The sequence below is a fragment of the Piliocolobus tephrosceles genome, chromosome 9, assembly GCF_002776525.5.
Source record: "Piliocolobus tephrosceles isolate RC106 chromosome 9, ASM277652v3, whole genome shotgun sequence".
NCBI classification, from domain to species: Eukaryota; Metazoa; Chordata; class Mammalia; order Primates; family Cercopithecidae; genus Piliocolobus; species Piliocolobus tephrosceles.
In genome coordinates, this window is record NC_045442.1 from 71,348,177 (window position 1) to 71,369,208 (window position 21,032).

At 42.2% G+C, this 21,032-nt stretch overlaps 1 protein-coding gene across 11 annotated transcripts in view; it reads left to right on the forward strand.

The window, feature by feature from the left end:
* The window catches only part of KAT6B (lysine acetyltransferase 6B), a 207,744-nt gene that overhangs the window by 180,974 nt on the left and 5,738 nt on the right, over nucleotides 1-21,032 (forward strand). For all 11 annotated transcript variants that reach the window (XM_023204894.2, XM_023204892.3, XM_031936188.1 and 8 more), the window contains 4 exons: nucleotides 14,827-15,058; nucleotides 15,363-15,522; nucleotides 16,114-16,455; nucleotides 19,159-19,450. In XM_023204894.2, the coding sequence (XP_023060662.2) occupies nucleotides 14,827-15,058; nucleotides 15,363-15,522; nucleotides 16,114-16,455; nucleotides 19,159-19,450 (1,026 nt within the window). The remainder of the gene's footprint in view (nucleotides 1-14,826; nucleotides 15,059-15,362; nucleotides 15,523-16,113; nucleotides 16,456-19,158; nucleotides 19,451-21,032) is intronic.

The following is a 21,032-nucleotide window of genomic DNA, read 5'->3' on the forward strand; positions in this document are numbered from 1 at the left end:
TCATGTTTACCAATGTAAAAACCTCTGTTTTGTAATTATTTATATGGAGTCCTGCTTTGAGTTAACATCATAGAGGAACTCTTTTTTTCAGCAAAATTGTTTTAAATTAATGTTTCTAAAGTGTATAAAAATGGTTGAGTGGATTAAAAGCAATTCAGTTTCACATGTAACCATTTGTCCACATGTAAATAAATATGTAGCACAATTACACAGCAGAAGGTACAAAAAGGTGTTGCTGAAATCATGAGAAAATGTAATACAGGTGGACATCACTCTCCACAATAAATTTACATGTGTCCTTTTTGGGGGCAAATACAGTCATCATTTTAAATGAAGTCGAAGAGTTATTTCTGTAAACAAAACAAAGTCCTGCTTGTCATACTAGACAGCAAGGAAGCAAAAATTGTTAGGGCAAAAAGACTTAGGAGTCAATTTGAAGAGGCTCTGACCAGACAATAAATATAATAATAAAGAGAAAAAATATGCAACTATCAAATGTTTAAATTCACAAGTTCATAATGATATTAAAAAACAAACTGATTTAGAGGATAATAGGAACCAGTTTATTATCTTGAAAACCGCAAAAAATGTCATTAAAGCATTTATCCTGCCTTTCTTATATAAACTGTACAGTGAAGTAATTAAGTAGTAAAGGAGGGGAAACATCATTTTATTTTTTAAATTTTTAAAATTTTTTTGAGACAGAGTCTTGCTCTGTCACCCAGGCTATAGTGCAGTGGTGCGACCTCAGCTTACTGCAGCCTCAACCTCCTAGACTCAGGAGATCCTCCCACCTCAGCTTCCTGAGTAAATGGGACTACAGGTAAACACCACTATGCCCAGCTAATTTTTTCATTTTCTGTAGTCTCTTTATGTTGTCCAGACTGGTCTTGAACTCCTGGGCCCAAGCGATCCACCTGCCTTGGCTTCCCAAAGTGGTAGGATTACAGGCATGAGCCGCCACACCTGGCCAGAAACATCTTTTTATAAACATATTCCAGCTAACCAATGAAAATAAAATGCACAGTGGTTTACACCTGCAATCCGAGCACCTTGGGAGGCCGAGGCGGGCGGATTGCCTGAGCTCAGGAGTTCATGACCAGCCTGGGCAACATGGTGAAACCCCATCTCTACTAAAATACAAAAAATTAGCTGGGTGTGGTGGCATGCGCCTGTAGTCCCAGCTGCTCGGGAGGCTGAGGCAGGAAAATCCCTTGAACCCGGGAGGCAGAGGTTGCAGTGAGCCGAGATCGCGCCACTGCACTCCAGCCTGGGCGACAGAGTGAGACTCCATCTCAAAAAAAAAAAAAAAGAAGAAGAAAAGAAAATGACAGAATTAAAATATAACCGTTTTGTAATCCCCACCACCACTGTGAATTAATGGATGTAGACAATGAACAAAAACAACAGTTGCAAAAAGGACAACCAGAAATTATGTATCTTCTGATCAAGGATATTTATAGTCTTGCCAGTGGATTGAACCCAAGTCTTACCAAGCAAGCATTGGATCTAGTTGCCGTTTTGCAGGAGATATAGAATAAAGAGGAGCATACTGAGCTGAATGCAAGTAGGAGATCAGCAAAACTCAGAGTGTGGACAGTATAGGTCAAGTGGCCCCAGTTCATCCACAGATAGATTACAAGGAAAAGAAAGGGGTGAAGGTGGAATCCCTAGATTAAAATGGCATTAAGATTTTTTGTTATTTTAATAGGCAAGACTGTTCTAGTGGCTGGGCTGTTTTGGTGATGAAAGTATAAAAAAATACAAGAGATTATTGTGAGAGTCAGTCTAGCGGTTACTTATGAGAGAGAAGGGGTGATTGGCTGGAGAAGATAGAAGGTTTTCTGGAGTAGCCAGCAAAGTTCTCTTTCTTGATCCTGGGTGATAGTTACAAGGACAGTTGCCTAAGAATAATACATTAAGCCATATATTTGTTTTTTGTCATTTTCTGTATCTGTGTTTTATTTTTGTTTTTTTAGAAAGTGATCATCTTAAAATGGTAGGTGATATCCTATGGTATCTTAGCGCTTGGGTTTTTGTAACTCTTAAAACTGAAACTTACTCGATTGGTGGCATCCTATTAGTCATGTTTTAAAGAGAGACACGGTTTTCACCTTGACTGCTCGAAAATGAAAACTTGAGTGTACAAGTATTTAGTGTACGGGCATCAACTCCATGTCAGCCTTTGCAGAGCCATTTTTATGTGAAGGAAATGTACTGAAATTTACTTGAATCAAATCCTCTGAAGTGCTGAGTCTGGTTCATCAGAGAACAGCATTCCTGTAAATTTCACTTTCACTCTTAAACTTAGAAAAACATAATTGAAGGGTTGTACATTAACAGAATGAGGATGAAATGAAGGATTCGGACAAGGAATGGCGATGCAGAGTGAGGATGGAGTACAGAGAAAGTATTTAACTGTGAGCCCGAGGAGAGAAAGAAGAGACACTGCAGCATGAGAACTGTTTTCCCATTTTTCTTTTTTTGTGGGAAGAGTAGCACCAGCAGACCCTGTAAGATATGTACAGGAAAATTGCCCTTTCCTCCTCCTTGGTTGCTGAGCAGTTCTAAAATTTGGGGTAGATCTTTAGGCACTAGAAACAGAACTTAGAGAAAAGATGTTAAAAGTTAGATTTTTAAGAAAGGGAAGAAAAAGGCTAGGATGACTTAAAATGTCCTGAACTGAGGCTCTGCTATTTATCAGAAAAACAGGTTTCCTTCTTCTTAAGAAGGTGATTCTCTGTTCGTAGACTAAGAGTCCTGCCCTGGGGTTCGCCCAGCATTGGAGCTTTTCTCCATGAAGTTAAGGACATTAATAAGATTTTTCTCTACCGAAGCAGAAGATGCCTCTGAAGACAGCCTTTCATCCCTATAGCTTTTCAGTTGCATCCAGTTAAAAACTTATAGAACATAATGAATGTTTTTAGAGAGGAAATAAAATGAATGATGCCCGTGAATTTGTTTTAAACATTGTTTATTTTACCTAATAATTTATATAAATATTCCTTGAAGAGGAAGAGAAATCACCAGATTTAATTAATAATCGGAAGCTTTTTAGAGGATTTACTTTGAAATACCTCCCTGCCAATTTTTCATAAATTAAGCATAAACTTTCTTTGACCTCATCACACATAATTAAATAGCTGTGGAAGGGTTAAAACCAACTAAAAAGCAATTCCGTATCTCAGTCTCCATTCTCCTGCAAAATTATACAGGAAGTTTGTTTCAGTTCTCAAGCAGGGTAATTACAAGAGACAGTTACATAATTTACAGTTTCAATCTACTTGTCCATAATCACACACTTCTACCTACTTGTATATACCCCCATGAGTATGTGTGTTGTACTTTGATTTGTAAATGATGATTGCAGTGTGATTGATTCCTTGCGATGTAACATATTGAATTGATTTTTTTAAAAATGAACTTTAGCTGTTAACATGTCTATTTGAGTTCCTGTTATTTACGTAGTTTGTGGTTCTTGCGTTCAGCAGTTGCATACCAGCTAACAAATTAAACTCCCAGAGCTTTTTTTCTCATTAAATTTGGAAAATAAGAGTGTCTGCATACAACCTAACCAGAAAAGTGCCTAGTACCTAGTAGGCACTCAACTGTTGGAAATAGCACAAAACCATTTCAAGCCTTTGAAAGTGGAATGGAGATTCTTTGATTAACAATAAAAAGTCTCGTGGTGATAATATTAGTATATTGTGGTGAAGCTCTGCTAATATTAATGTATTGTTACTAAGTCTCAAATTTAGCTAAACAGTGGACAGAATAGCAGCTCATTCCAGGGGCTTAGAGAAATGTGTCATCTATAACTGAAGGGGTAGTCATTGCTATCTTTAACACTGCTGGTGATGATATTGCATGTGTTTTGTTTTTCTAACAGCTAACATCTACTGTAGCCAATTTGGACTTTAAGATTCCCTAAGATTAAAGGCTAAGTCCCTGGCCGGGCCCAGTGGCTCATGCCTGTAATCTCAGCACTTTGGAAGGCTGAGGCGGGCAGATCACCTGAGGTCAGGAGTTCGAGACCAACCTGACTAACATGGAGCAACCCCGTCTCTATACAAAATTAGCCAGGCGTGGTGGTACATGCCTGTAATCCCAGCTACTCAGGAGGCTGAGGCAGGGTAATCCCTTGAACCTGGGAGACAGAGGTTGCGGTGACCTGAGATCACACCATTGCACTCCAGCCCGGGCAACAAGAGAGAAACTCCGTCTCAAAAAAAAAAAAAAAAGCTAAGTCCCTACATGACACCAAGTCCCTGGGCAAACCAGCCAGCCACTTGTCTGGCCCCCCCTCCCGCCCCAGCTCCGCTGCCTAGGGTGCCTGTGTGCTGCACAGCTTCAGAGGGGCCTCAGCAATAACCCTGGGGGGACATAGCCATTGACCTCCAGAGGCTTCTTACCTCAAATCACGTTTCAAAGCATTTGGGAGATAAATAAAAAATAAGTGAAAAGGAAAGTGGATCAGTGGAGTGGGATTGTTTGTCTAGATAACCTGAGGACAACTAGCAACAGTTTCTCTGTCTTACATTTCCAACAGTAGTTGATCAGTCAGATTAGGTGATGGGCTGTACTTTGATTTTAGAAAGTCATCTCAAAAACTGACAGATTCCCTTTTGAAATGTACTTTGTTTGAAAACAAAGAAAATTTCTAAGGAGATTTGTATTCTCATTTTTTCTTTCTTCAATCTTGCTGTGTATTTTTGTTTGCTGTGTGAAAGCTCATCATCCAGAATTGGAATTACAACATAACTTTGTCCTATTTTTAAAAATTACAGCTGGTACACACACACACACTCCCTTCCACATATACACACAGCATTTTAGGGGGCTTGTAGGAGAGCAAATGGAAAGGCAAGTTGCTATTCCAACCATCCTGTCTCCCAAACCTGGTTCTGAAATCAGTGGTACTGCCATGATTATGTAAATACCACCCCTCTCCCACCCTCCACTGTCCGTCTGTGGGGTGGGACCAGATCAGATGACTAGATACTAGAATGAACTATCTCAGCTTCCTCAATAGATCCTCAGACCTATAAAAGTAGGCAAAAGCTGTCTCAGTTTTTGCATTTAGTGATTTAGTTAAGGAAAATGTTCAATTGCAGTGTTTTCACAGCAGGAGAATGGTCTTAAAGGTAAAGCATTTTAAGTGCATGCAGTCATTTGTTTGGCGCAGATGCTTTATTTGAAGTGTATATGTGTTCAATCAAGTTTGCCATCTTAAAGCCTTTCAATGGTAAGTTCTTGCTACCAGAATTTTGTAACTTAGACATGAAAATTTTATCCAAGTTGGAGAACAAGCCTGGGGGGAGCCAGATATTTAAAAATGCTTTATTTTAGTAAAAACTGAAGAAGTAAGTTATCTTCTATTTCAATTGTGTTATTTTCTATTTCAAAAACTATTTCTTTTTTTTAATGAATCTCTAATGTAGACTTTTGCCTACTTATAAGAGAGGAAATAATTTTAAAATGCCAAATTACTTCATCTTTATATTTTTAAAAATAAATGTATTCTTCCTAAAATATCCCAGAATTTAAAAGTGGTTTGAACTGTAGAAAATGTAAAAGGTCAAAGAGGAATAACTTCCTCTGCGTGCCTTTCTCATTTCTGTCATGCCGAAGGCCATGGCACTGGGGCTTTATCATCACCTAACTGAAAGTGCCTCTGGGTCACAAATCAGAGCATTAACTTAGCTTGGTGATAGGCAATGGGCTTTGCGAACAATTTGGTTACTTCAACAATTTGGTAAGCTATTCTTATGTCAACATATTTTTAAAAATTCTCGCCTTCCCCAAACAATTTTAGTTGGGGCATAAATGATACTGACAAAGTATAACATCTCTCATTCCATGATCATTTTATCGTGTGACAGATACCTCGTTTCCTAACAAGGAAATTGAAGGATGAATCTATTTTGTAGTCATCTTATTAAAAAAAAACTATTCTTCTAATCCACTAGACCAGGAACCAGGTTGTGGTGGCACACCATACACTCACAAATACTCCTCAGTTGAATGTTTAACGAAATGAAACTCTGTGAAGTGTATCACACAGTTCTTTACAGAGTGGCCATCCTCCCCCACCTCAATTCAGAGTGCCTCTATTTCTCTAAGATTTGCCTGCTGCTGGGATTTCTCATTAGGCACCACTGCTACCACCAAAGCCCTGTGAGGTGGCAAAAATGAAGAAGTAGTGCTGCACCCCATTTAATATTCTGGCCCAAGTATAGTCCCCAAGGCCCTTTCCTTAATGGAACCCATAATATATCTGAAACCAGACAAGTCATGAGGTTGGGTGGAACCCAGACGTCTGTGGCTTTGTAAAGTCCCAAGTGATTCTGACGTGCAGGTAGGGTCGAGAACTACTGGGCTACACTTGAAGACAGAAGAAGGAGCAATAGGCCAGGCTCAGTGGCTCACACCTGTAATCCCAGCACTTTGGGAGGCTTAGGCAAGAGGGTTGCTTGAGCCGAAGAGTTTGAGACCAGCCTGGGCATCATGGTGAAACCCCGTCTCTACAAAAAATACAAACATTAGTCAAGCATGGTGGTGTGCACTTGTTGTCCCAGCTACTTGGGAGGCTGAGGTGGGAGGATCTCTTGAGCCCAGAAAGTTGAGGCTGCAGTGAGCCAGGATCATACCACTGCACTCCAGCCTGGGTGATAGAGTGAGACCCTATCCCAAAAATAAAAGAAAAAGGAGCTGGGTAAGAGAATCAGGTATAAATGCCATCTCACACAGCTGTCTCTGGCCCTCAGGCTGCTTCCATGTGGCACGTGCTACCCCGGCACCTCCGGCTCAGGAGCACATCCACAGAGGTGCGTCCTTCTCAACACAGGGGTGGTGCAGAGGGAGGGAGGTCCCCTTGCCTGCTGCCTGATGCCCTACTTGTGAGTTCATTTTCTTTCTAAGCACCTGTACCTTTTACCTGGGGGACTGACATGCAGAATGACCACCCCCGCAAGGGAGTGCACACCTACCCACAGAACCATGGAACTATCTGGTAAATCCCAGCATGGTCGGTCAGCTCAGAGACACGGGCACACCACACAGCACTGGAGGAGTCATGCACCTGCCATACATCTTCCACTGGGGAAGTCGAAGGAAGACCATTCCAGTCTGGAATGGACTTGGAGGGGTAGGGACATTCGGTAAGAAAAATCAGTGGCCCCTTGGGGAAGAGCTCAGCACTGAAGGTCTGCTGAGGAGCTTGTGGGATCCCAGAGAAGAGAGATCTAAGAGAGGGACTTAAGAGTAACAGGCTGGTATGTGACCCAGGGCAGCCAGCCTCCTTCCCCAAAGACATGCTGTCTCCATGCTCAGGGTTTCACTGGGTCAGGCCATTTTTCCAGAGACACACTTGAGTCTTGTAAAATACTTGAGTCTTTCATCTGTCTTGGGACTGTCCCTGGGCTCTGCTGAAGCCCTAAGCAGTCATTGTTTCTGTGGTTGCATGGGCTTGCCATTTCCTAAGGATAGTCCTTGAAGTTAAGGACTACGGGGCCAAAGGGAATTTGGGGACACAGAACTGTGTTTGCTGGGAACTTTGTTGCCATTTCTTAAGACCACTCCTAAGGCAGAATTTTTTTTCGTGGCCTCTTTCTTTAATTCAATTTGTATCTGGGTGGTTAGCTGGGGGGAGGGGAGAGGAAGGAAGGGTGGGATGAGAGGAGAGCTTCTGTCTGAGTCCATGGAATGGTTTTCAGGTTCTCAGGCAAAAGTAGGAAAAGAAAGTTAGCTTTTCTCAATCTGATTCTATAGAGCAGTCTGTCTCTGTCGCTTTCCTTCTGTCCAAATTTTATTTATTTCCCCTACCTTAAGGATATTTAGTTACCCAGATGATCACCTTGAGAGTTGATTCATTCAATATGTTGAATAATAATCATAGCTAACACTTATTAGGATTACTGTAATGTGTCAAGCACTGTTCTGCATGCTTCATATTAACTCAATCCTTACCAGAACTATAAGAGTTAGGTACAATTATTATTCACATCATATGGATGAGGGATCTGAAGCACAGAGAGGTTAAATAAAATCCCTGAGGTCACACAGCTGGTACGTGGTGGACCCCAGATTCCGTTCTGGGCAGTCTGGCTCCAGAGCCCATGCTGTTCACCCACCCATAGAGCCTCTCATGATCTGTCATGTTGTGTGCAATATATGACATACTGTTTTTAAATACCGGTGCCCTATTGCCCAACTTCAAAAAATTCTCATCTTTGTTTAATGTACGTGGTCTCAAAGTATGGTTCAGTGAGTCTACAACGTCATAACTATTTTCCTAGTAGTACCAAGATACTCTTTTTCCTTTTTCCTTTCATTTTTTCATGAGTATACAGAGGAGTTTTCCAGAATGTCATGACCTGTGGTATCACAACAGATTCAATACCAAAGCAATCTATGAAATCTAGCAAGCCGGGTGTGGTGGCTCATGCCTGTAATCCCAGCACTTTGGGAGACTGAGGTGTGAGGATCGCTTGAGCCTGGGAGTTTGAGACCAGCCTGTGCAACATGGGGAGACTCTGTCTTCTTGAAAAAGAAAAAGAAAGAATAAAATAGAGAAAAAGAGAGAAAGAGAGAATCTGACTGGCTTCTCTTAAGCCAGAAGTTAAAGAAATTTGCAAAACATGAAATAATGCCACTCTTATTCACTATAAATTTTATTTATATTTTAGAAAGTGTAGGGTATTTTTTCATTTAAAAAAAATGTTACATAATGGGTTTATTGTTATCTTTTGAATAAATTAATAAATATTTGTCAAATTTCTCAGTAAAATAAATAGAGCCCTTATAAGCAAAAGCTCTTTGAGTCCTGAGACCAAAGTGTTTGAAAACCACTGATTTAAAGTATAAACCATTGCTAGTCAAGTGTGGTCCATGCCACAGGAAGTTGTTAGACATGCAGAATCTCAAGCCCCACCCCAGACCTACTGAACCAGAGTCCGTTCTGTTAAGCAGAGGCATAGAACATCTGCACAAAGCGATTTGGCAACTCAGTGACCTGTAGCCAGATTTCAGTTTGGTGGAGCTTTGGTGAGTCCATTATCCGGTTATCTGCCATCCAAGGAGCTGAGTGAGGTCTCACCTATTTGAGATTCTTCAGTCATACTCTCTTCAGTGGCCACACCCTCATCAAAGCCAGCAGCTTCAGAGCAGGTTTCTAGCAGTGGTTTTCAAACTCAAGTACATCAGAATCACTTGGGGAACTTCTGAAAGCACAGATGCTGGGCTCTGCCTCTCCCCACCAAAGATTCTGATTCAGCAGATCTGAGATAGGTTCTGAGAATTTAAAGTTCTGGCAAGTTGTCAGGTGATGTTGATGCCACAGGTCTCCACACTGAGATCTTGATAAGCAGCATTTATTCAAGTTCTTATATAATTACATCATGCCCATAGGACTTACGGGAGAGAGGTCTTAAACTTCCACAGTTTCAACACCAATCTCTTAAAATGTAAAATATCTGAAAAATTCAAAATTTCCATCTTTGCCAAGGAGGCACCTGTATCTTTTAATACTTGGAAAGCAGTAAGATATCAGGCAGGTCACAGGTCATTTAGAGCACAGCTGTTCTCTTAAAATGCTGTGAGGACTAAGGTTCAGCTTCCTCTGCACTAATTGCAAAATCACCACAAAATTTAAACGAGGAGATATAAATAGGCTGTCAGGTTCATTTATCATTATTTAGACTGATAACATGCCATTCATCCACTTGGTCACAGTGCTGCTCTGCACCAGAAACCAGGAACAGATGAGCGTACAGACCAGTGAATTGCCATCTCCAAGCATGAGATAACTTGGTTAGAGTCATCAGATTTCCTGTGCTCAAAAGCTGCCATAAATCCCTGGCCTGGTGTCTGTTCCCAGGCTTGCAAACCCAGTGCTGTCGACTGATACAGACCTTTCAGCAGGATTTGCTGAACTAAACAGGTGTCTGATGAAAAGTGTGTAATCCTCAAAGATTATCATCCCCTAAAAGCAGCTGGTGACCCCAAACTCACATAATCCAGACAGATGGAAGTTGGGAGTGAGTAGCTTGCCAAAGTTTACACTTTGGTGTTTGAGGAGGTTCATATGGTTTGGTTCCAGGTAGTGGAAGATGGAGGTGTGCAGGGGTGAGGGTGTCTGCCCCTGTCAGGGGAGATCCCTGTCCCTATCCATGCCCTTGCCTGAGAACATGATTCTACTATGGTCCATTTACACCCTTGAATACCACTAGTTTAAAGGGAAGGAATTTTCATTTTCAGTGAGCATTAACATTACAGTTATTATGCTGGGAATTAAATTTAATTTGGGAATTTGGGTCTGCAAAAACAAATCTTGACCTTGTCTAGATAGCTCCTTCCTTATCCTAATAGATCCATCTACATGAGGTAATTCTCTACCACTTTGATTTTCTCCCCCTGGGGGAAAGTTAACCATTTCAAACTCCAAGGAATCAGGGCCAGTTAACATGAGATTTGATTGTCTTACTACAAGTAGTTCAGCCTTAACAGAGGTGAGGCACACTTGGGTTCCATGCAGTACAGCTTAGAAATGCTTACTTTTTATAGACAGAAGTTGCACTGTTCTTCCTTTCCCTTTAAGTAGACATCTTGATAATCTTTTGAATTGATTATGTGGCCTGTATACTGCAACTCAGATGTCATCTTCCCCAGGATAAGTAATTCCAGTAAAGCAAAAGAGGAAGCCAGCTTTTGCTATGATCAAGATAGCTGATGTGGATGAGGGGTTTATGGGCTACCCCGTTTTCAATTACAAGGCTCCCACTCACAGAGTAAGTGCTGTTCGCCAGCACCTCTGGCTCACAGACAAGTTCAAGGGAATAATTTCACCAGCGATTAATTATACTGCAGCCACTGGGATTTGTCCTCCAAACACCACTTTGTTTTCCATCTGAAACAGCCAGGTTTCTCCAGGGAGAGCTGAGGTTTTCTGATTGAAAGTATCCCAAGTTAAGGAGAAGTGTTAAAGCACCGTGGGAATCTGTTCACCAGGGGTATATTGTACTTGTTTCAGATGCTTCAGGATAATACACCAGCTTCCAAGATAAGTGCCTTTTTGTTTTTTTGTTTTGTTTTGTTTTGTTTTGAGACGGAGTTTCACTCTTGTTGCCCAGGCTGGAGTGCAATGGCGTGATCTCAGCTCATCACAACCTCTGCCTCCCGGGTTCAAGTGATTCTCCTGCCTCAGCCTCCCAAATAGCTGGGATTACAGGCATGCGCCACCACGCCTGGCTAATTTTGTGTTTTTAGTAGAGACAGAGTTTCTCCATGTTGGTCAGGCTGGTCTCGAACTCCTGACCTCAGGTGATCCGCCCGCCTCAGCCTCCCAAAGTGCTGGGATTACAGGCGTGAGCCACCGCACCCGGCCAAGATAAGTGCTTTTTATTTCCCTGCATCTTAGATCAATTATTTGGAATCCTTTTGGTAAGTTAAATTTAAGAGCTGTAACTTAAACCACCACATCTCTATGATTATACTCAATAAGTAAAATGTTCTTACCAAAAGTTATTCTTTAAATGGGCTATATTGTAATTATGTTGTGAAGAGCCTAGAAAAAATAGAAAGAGGCCAGGCGCAGTGGCTCACACCTGTAATCCCAGCACTTGAGGGATTGAGGTCAGGAGTTCGAGACCAGCCTAGCCAACATGGTGAAACCCTGTCTCTACTAAAAATGCAAAAATTAGCCAGGCCTGGTGGCTGGCGCTTATAATCCCAGCTACTCAGGAAGCTGAGGCAGGAGAATCACTTGAGCCTGGGAAGTGGAGGTTGCTGTGAGCCCAAATCGCGCCATTGCACTCCAGCCTGGGCAACAGAGCAAGCCTCTGTCTCAAAAAAAAAAGTACAAAGAAACAAAAAGTGGCAAGACATTTCTTTTTTAAAACATCACATGTTATGAGGGTCAGAGTAGTGAAGTGCCACCAGCTGCAGCCTTCTGAGAGGAAGTGCTGCTGCAGGTTCAAATGGAATTCTGTCCTACATCCGCCAAGCGCGCCAGTGGAGTGGACATGACACACTTCTTCTAAGCTCTGCAGTTTAACATATAACAAGTGAGTTCACTTAACTAGTAAGCAATCAGAAATGTATCTTTGTTCATTTTGATCGTTTTGATGGATTCTGTTTTCTCTTACATGAGGAGACTTTGTGGACTTCCAAATGGCTCCTGGCATAAGTGCCGGCTGCTGCTATTGTTAGTTCCTTGAGAGTCTCATGAGTCAGAGAGGAGAGGGAAGAACCCACGGCAAGCCATGCAGTGGTCCCTTCGGGTAGTGGCCTTGTGCAGTCTGCAGTGTTGGTGCACGTCATCCCTGCACACCCGCCTGCTGTGCTGTGGCTGGAGCTTGGGTTTGCAGTCGTCTTCTTTCCAGCACCCAGGGAAGCATGGCCTCCTGGCAGGTGTTGGCCACTCCCTGCTTTCTCCTGGCCTTTGCAAGCACAGTGCAAGGGTGTTTGCTGAAAAAGACCACTGGGCTCTCAGTGTACCCACGCCCATCAGGGCTCATCACCCTGTTGCCACCTCCCCAGGACTCTTCCGTGACTATCATTCCATAGCCTGAAGTCTGTGTCCAAGGGAGTGTCCCAGGAGACAGCCACTTAACATGGTAGGAGTAGCAGGTGCTAAAAGGTTTATGCCTAAATGCTCCCCATGGACCCCAAGTTGCCTGCTAGTTTGAGTGGCCTAACCCATTTAGGCTCAGGCCCTGACAGGGTGTGTCTGCGCCACTTCAGGGTGTGAAAGCACGAACAGCTGTGGAAAGCGTGGGTTTTCCTGATGCTGGCTGCTGCTGCCTTCCAGATTAGGGACTGTAGTGGGGAGACAGAACAAAGGAACACATGTGCTTCTGGGTAAGCTGGCCTATTGTAGTGGGGGACATAAGGTATGGGGGGGGCACATACCACTTTGGTATGAACACTTTGGTTGTACAGAATTCTTTCTGCAAGACTGAGAGGAGTGGGGCTTTCTGTCCTTGACTGCTGGATTCAAATAAGAACCAGTAGAGAACTGGGGACTTTCACACTCACTGCAGGGGACTTTTAATTGTGGGATCTCATAGACAAAAGGGGATAGTTCCATATCCACGGCTCTATGGTTCTCACCCCCCAGGAGTACAAAGCTGGGACCCCCCCGGCCACCTGAGTACATTTCTCAGCATGTGCCAAGCACTTTGGAGGCAGGTGACGGATGTGCCAATTATCTGTATTCTGAGGTGTGGGCCCCCTTCGTACTCTGGCGACACAGAGACATAGAGAGCTCTTCTCCGTGTTGACAGGACACAGTGTGGTCTGGCTTCGGCACAGTGGCCATCACTGTGTTAGCATTCCTGACACACTGCTATTGAAAGCCCCAGCCTGCTGCCAAATTACATGTAGACAGTGGTTTCACTGTAAAATGTTGTGGTGCTTGTTTGCATTCAGTCAAATACTTTGCACTTAAACATGGGTTAAAGAGACAAGTAAGTCAAAAGACCTTACAAAACCTGAAGTTAAATTTACGCCCATTCTTTGTAATGGCATTCAGATTAAAGCCATCAAAATGCAAAATGCTATGATTATATCCTTCGAGGGTTCAGGCTGGATGCTTGTTTTATATTTCTGCATTACTGTATTTGCAGTGATTTTGAGAGGCAGGAAAATGCATCAGAGGCATTGATTTCTTCTTTAACAAAAAATAACCCTAAAATTGAGAAAATTCTTGAGAATGCAGCCATTTTGGAAATGTAGATAAAGAAGAAAAATGCTGAAGATTTGGGTGGTTTACAGAGCAGTATGATTTTGTCATTGCTGCCACCTACTGTATGTGGTTGATGTTTGTTTAAACTTAGGAAGTTCATGAAGGTGAGGCTGTTGAAATAGATAATTAGAGCAAGGTAGACATCATTCGTTTATAGCATTTCTTTTCTACTCCATAAGTGGCTCTTAATTACCAAGACAGCCGCCAGCTTTCATTCATTACCTTCAAGTGGATTTAAAGGGCTGGTTTCTTTTTTTTTTTTTTTCTTTTTTTTTTTTTTTTCATTTTTAAAGTTCCTTTGCCAAGGAACCGTCACAGTAATGCTGTAAAATGTGTTCAAAAGCTTAAGATGCTGGGGGATTTTCTGAGCATACATGCAATAGGTTGTTTTAAGGAGTTTGTTTTGTTTTGTCTTAATTTGTAGGAGCAATGTTCTGGGATTGGATTGTAAATTAATTTCTATGAAAGAGGTGAAAATCGAGCTAGTGGAGCTGATGTGAGTCGCAGCAGTTGAGTTGAAAGACATTCTTTTATTAGTCCTAAAACAAAGCTTCAGATCAACCTGCTAGTTAAATGTAACAAGCAATATAGACTCTTGAGTCAACAGAGGTCCTTCTCTTTTTATTAAGACCCAGCTGTCAAAGGGTCATTAGGTCCTTCCTGTGGAAAACAACTTGCCCATTAATGTTTGGGGTGGTCCCTTGACAGGATTTCTGAGTAAGTGCCTGACATTTCGTTTTTGGAAGAATCTAAAGCTGTAAGAGACTTAGATGTTGAGACTCACCAGGAGTAATGTCTTCAGCCATCGCTTTTAGTCTTTGTGAAATATGCCACAATATGTGTTTGGAATGCTGCTGCTAGCTGCGTAAATTGACTTAGAGTGCCACTGTCAAAGGTTCAGGAGCGTAAACTTCACAGAGATCAAATCACTATAACTGGGAAGGGGCTACATTCTTAAAGCGAATGCACTTCTCTGGTGTGATGTTTTTACCTTGTCGCTACTCATATTACTTCTAGTGGCTCCTGTTCTAAGCTCTGGGAATGCCACAGTGAGGAATGCCCCTTTATTTTTTCTGCTCTAGGCTATTTGCTTTCTAGAAGAGAAGGCCAAGCAGGGTCTCCTGAAAAGCCTCTCTCCGATCTGGGCCGTCTCTCCTACCTGGCATATTGGAAGAGCGTCATCTTAGAGTATCTCTACCACCACCATGAGAGGCACATCAGCATCAAAGCAATTAGCAGAGCAACGGGCATGTGCCCACATGACATTGCCACCACTCTGCAGCACCTCCACATGATCGACAAGAGAGATGGCAGGTGAGTCCTGGGCAGCTCCGTGGCTCAGGCATCCCACACCAGAAAGGGCCCCTGGAGATAGGTGCATTCATTCCAGTTAAAGATCGAGGTTCCCTAACACTATTAACAAACCTTTTCTCCTAAAAATAATACATGAAATGACACTTTTTTGCTGGTTGGATTCCAGTGTTCTGTACCCTCTCATTGAGGTGCTTTCTGATTTTTCCTAACCCAGATAACGTTAGTGCTAGCATATGTCCGTATGTGAAGCTGAAGTGAAATTTCAGCTTGTGATTACATCTTGTTCTGCCTTATCACATTACAGATTTGTCATCATTAGACGGGAAAAGTTGATATTGAGCCACATGGAAAAGCTGAAAACCTGTTCCAGAGCCAATGAACTTGATCCAGACAGTCTGAGGTGGACCCCAATTTTAATTTCTAATGCTGCAGTGTCTGAAGAAGAGCGAGAAGCTGAGAAAGAGGTAATGATTGTCTTTATCATCCTAAGTTGTGTAACCTCAATCTTGTAGCATTCTTAGGCTAAGAAAGTCATTAAGATCATTGTCAAAAGCTTGGTTATGTAGAGAGAGCATGTGAAATGATATGGCACTAATTTATCCTGAGGTTTCATGGTAAGACATGATAATTTTATTGAATTGAGTATGAAAAATGAAACATTTATCATTGATTACAAAGCAGCATTTTTCACTACTGAGAGCATGTAATCAGATCAAATTCGGTGCTGAGCTCCAAGGCTGCAGTGTCAATCGATTCTTTGTGTTTATGAACTTGCTTAAAGTGCTCCATGCCAGTGAGCATGTAATGTAGTGATAAAGGACTCAAATCAATTCGCTGCATCATTAATACTGCTAAATATCCCATGAAACCCAATCTTCTTTGATTTGTTATCCTAACTGATGCAAAAGGTTCCTGAGATGATGCAGCTGGAATGTGCTTGGCCGGCTGGCTGTCCTGATCAGAACTGACTTAGAGACACTTTGCCATTGATCCTCAGAGGCTCTGGCTGTGTAACTGCCCTCTCACTGGCCACCATTTTTACCCTCCCCACTTAGGCTGAGCGGCTAATGGAACAAGCTAGCTGCTGGGAGAAGGAGGAACAAGAAGTCCTGTCAACTAGAGCTAACAGTAGGCAATCACCTGCAAAAGTACAATCGAAAAATAAATATTTGCATTCCCCGGAGAGCCGGCCAGTCACAGGGGAGCGAGGGCAGCTGCTGGAGCTCTCTAAAGAGAGCAGTGAAGAAGAGGAGGAGGAGGAGGAGGAGGAGGAGGAGGAGGAGGAGGAGGAAGAGGACGAAGAGGAGGAAGAAGAGGAAGAAGAAGAAGAAGAAGAAAATATTCAAAGCTCTCCCCCGAGATTGACAAAACCACAGTCAGTTGCCATAAAGAGAAAGGTCGGTGTCTGTTTAGATTTTCTATCTGAGTCACCTTCCATCAAATCTTATTTGTCATTGCAGACATTCTCTCTAGTAGTATTTCACTCTCTGTTCTTTAGTCGTAGTTTATGTGTGTGTACCCAGTCCCGCTGATCATATGTCATAATCGTTTATCTCACAGTCATGATTATGTTTACTTTTTGAGGTTTGTTAGTGCTGTGACAGGAAACCAGGGACAGGCCAGCCTCGTAGTCTAGTAATCACTGCCACCTGCTGGTCTGCAGGAGTAGAGTAACTGAGGTTTATGGGAACAGAAAGGGGCCCCAGAGAGCACTTAAACCACCCTCCAAGACCTAGAGGCCAGGAGACTTCTCTAAGGTCATATGACTCATTAGAGATGGAAGCAGAACCAAATGCGTGCTCAAGACTCCAAGCCTGGGCTGGGCGCAGTGGCTCACGCCTGTAATCCAAGCACTTTGGGAGGTCAAGGCGGGCGGATCACCTGAGGTCAGGAGATCAAGACCAGCCTGGCTAATGTGGTGAAACCCCATCTCTGCTAAAAATACAAAAAGTTAGCCAGGCATGCTAGCACGCATCTGTAATTCCAGCTACTCAGGAGGCTGAGGCAGGAGAACCCAGGGAGGCAGAGGTTTCAGTAAGCCAAGATGGCACCATTGCACTCCGGCCTGGGCAACAAGAGCGAAACTCTGTCTCAAAACAAAACAAAACCAAAAGACTCCAAGTCCAGTGCCCTTCATGCTGTTTCTTTCTCTTGTCCTTGGCACAGAATTGTTAGAAAGCATTACTGAATCTCCTCAGATCTTAGTAGTCCAGTGGTGTCTCTAGATAGACCATATCATCTCCAATGGTATACAAAGTAAAGAATTGACTTTGTTTTTAGGTAACTGCTCACCCAGATCTGATATCTTTGTCTTCCGTATCTATCTGGGACGTAGAGGAGAGCCAATATTGTTAGTTCAGCCAAGACTGATAGAGATATCACAATACAAGCTTAAGGCTCTGCCCAAGGCCATCCGATATGGCATCTGTTAGGGAACTTGCTGTTCTAACTCCCAGCTCAGCACTCTTCTAGGCTTGGCAGTCTTCTGGAAGGGTCTCCATGGGGAGGTGGTAGAAAGGAACATCCCACAAAGTAGACGTCAGGCTTAAGAATAATGTTTCCATTTCTTAGGAGGAGTGTGTATTCATGTGTTGTATATATAATAAAAGAAACTTGTTCTAAAACTATCAAAAACAAGAATCATCCAAGGCATGATCTGAACTGGACTCAACCTGAAGAAAACCAGTTCTCTACCTTGGCTTCCTTCATATTAGGGAAAATTCCCTCGTGGATTAAAGAGGACAGGCAGACTGGGGGAATAATAACCGTAAATGTTAAATTACGGAATATGATTAACCGGCTATGTGTGTGCTTCAGTGAGCATTCAGAGCATTACAAAAGTAAGACACAAGAATACTTGGAGGCCAGACACAGTGGCTCACGCCTATAATCCCCATGCTTTGGGAAGCTGAGGCAGGAGGATCACTTGAGCTCAGGAGTTCAAGACCAGCCTGGGCAACACAGCAATACTCTCTCTATATATAAAAAATAAATAAATATTTTTAAAATAATAATAATAATAATTCTTGAGTACAGTTTACCTGGAGGTTAGCTTTTAACCAAGCATATTGAATCCTTCTTTGCAGTGTATTTTCAATAATTTGGGGGGCAACAATTACATCTTAGCAGCAAATCTACCCGCTATTCCTCTTTGAATTTTGTGTCATTAAAAACTTTTTTGCTGGGGGGAAAATATTTTATAATTACAATTATGGAGTCATTTGTGCCAACCTTTAGTGCAAACAGAAAAAATATTTTTAGGCCAGGTGCGGTGGCTCACGCCTATAATCCCAGCACTTTGGGAGGCCAAGGCGGGTGGACCACTTGAGCTCAGGAGTTCAAGACCAGCCTAGGCAACATGGCAAAACCCTGTCTCTACAAAAAAGAAAAATAAAAGAAAAAATATTTTTATGTCATACAAATAAGACATCTGGCATGTCTTTAACGTTTTTAGATGCCTTCTATTAAAATATTTTGCCAGGTTATCAGTTGCTTACATCTCAGCAGCTACCAGTACTTGACTCTGTTAACATTTTAAACAGTAGTCCTTTCTTCAAGTACCTTTCCTTTCATTTTCATAGTTCCTGAAGTCCTGTGGAATGAGAACAAGTAGGTTGGTCTTGTATCATATTTCCCAGTGCTGTCCGTATAGTGGGTGCTCCTTCAAGAGGATTTATCAAGTATTAAATGTGTTAACCCTGTGGCTAGTTAATTATGGCACCATTTATAAAGACATTAGAGTCTGTGATGAACTTAAATGTCTGTGATGTGAGGAGTATTGAAGCCAGCAAGTACCACTTGGAAAATATATACTAGAAAAGCAAAGCTTAGTTTTTAAAATCTCCAGTCAAGCTGCTAGGATGTTCCCTCTCAAAGCATCTGCTTGAGTAAACAACTGTTTTATTTGGAAAACACTTGCCTGTGTAGTTGGAGCCCGAGAGGGATGTTAAACATCAAATGGAAGGTTAAGTACAAAGGCATTACAGAAGTCTCTACGTGTAAGATTCTCAGACACGTGTTCAGTACACGTCTACTGCATGTCGACTCAACCATTTAATTTCTCATGAGCTCTTATGTGTTATGTTTGGAATTAATTTCAGAGGCCTTTTGTACTAAAGAAGAAAAGGGGTCGTAAACGCAGGAGGATCAACAGCAGTGTAACAACAGAGACCATTTCAGAGACGACAGAAGTACTGAATGAGCCCTTCGACAACTCAGATGAAGAGAGGCCAATGCCACAGCTGGAGCCTACCTGCGAGATTGAAGTGGAGGAAGATGGCAGGAAGCCAGTCTTGAGAAAAGCATTCCAACATCAGCCTGGGAAGAAAAGACAAACAGAGGAAGAGGAAGGAAAAGACAATCATTGCTTTAAGAATGCTGACCCTTGTAGAAGTAAGTAGAGGAATGATAAAAACCTTACCCTTGAGAATGTCTGTATCTGACTGGGTGCCAAAGAGCAGGCCTCTGGCGTGATGCCCAAGGCACCTGGGAAGTGGTGCTGATGCACCTGGAGCAAGTGCCCATCTGCCCTTTCCCGTCCTTACAAGCTTCTGTCCCTTCGTCCTGGAATTGGATTTTATGTTAAACAACTTCTAAGGCCAGAACATTCCTCTAGGTGGGTTCATCTTACTTACCAGAAATTGGCTTATCCCCCAAAACTTTTAAGTCTGTTGGTAAGAAACACATTACATTTCTTTGATTCTAATATGTACTTTTTTTTCCACATTTAGTATTTCTGAAATCAAGGTATATATTATTATCAGTGTGAGCATTGAATGGAATCGTTTCTTTTTTTCCTGGAAAACAAATATCAGTGAATCAATAGTACATCTTATAATCAGTAGTGTCTTAGTATATACTGCTATAAAGATTCATCTAAACTAAGCTGAGCATGATGGCTTACACCTGTAATCCCAGCACTATGGGAGGCTGAGGCAGGTGGATCACCTGAGCCCAGGAGTTTGAGACTAACCTAGGCAACATGGCAAAGCCCCATCTCTACAAGAAATACAAAAATTAATCAGGTGTAGTGGTGTGCACCTGTAGTCTCAACACTTTTGGAGGCTGAGGCAGGTGGATCACTTGAGCCCAGGAGTTTGAGACCAGCCTGAGCAACATGACAAAACCCCATCTCTACAAAAGATACAAAAAGTAGTCAGGAGTGGTGATGTGTGCCTATATTCCCAGCTACTTGGGAGGCTGAGATGGGAGGATCACCTGAGCTCAGGGTGAGCCATGATCATGCCATTGCACTCCAGCCTGAGTGACAAAATGAGACCCTTTCTCCAAAAAAAAAAAAAAAAAAAAAAGAATCATCTAAATTTACCCACACATCAATATTAGCTTTGATAATATTGTATAACATAGAAATCAGTAAACTGATTTAAGTTGACAGGGACAACCTTCCTTTTAAGTTGACAGGGACACCTGTACCCTATCCTCTAAAAAATATACTGAACACCAATGAATCGTCTTTCCTGCTGTATTTAAAACACCCATCCTTGCCTGTCAGGTTGAGAACGTGTGCTCCCAGCTGAATCATGAAGGTTTATAGTATACTGTCTCTATTCTCTGGCCGAGATGACGCTGTTCAGAACTTACTCTAATCTGGGGAACAGGCCATCTCATTTCCCTGGGAACCACAGGATCACTCTAGCTTTTGAAAAGCCACAGTTTTAAGAACATATGCAAGCATCTTCTTGACTTTCTTAGTTCACAGAAATGCTATTCCTGCATACATTTTCTTGCTGAAGGAATGACTTCTTACTCTGGGTATAGAGAAACCAAGCTTTATTCTTTGGGTTTTTTTTGTTTTTTTTTTTTTTTTAAACAAATCAACATACAAACCACAACAAACTGCGATGAGCAATCATTTTGTGTGTGAGAATGAGCTTTGTTTCCCCTTCTTGGCTGTCTTCTCATATTATGCCTGACTCCTTTCAAGATGTCCTTCTTTCTTAAGAATAATTGTCAG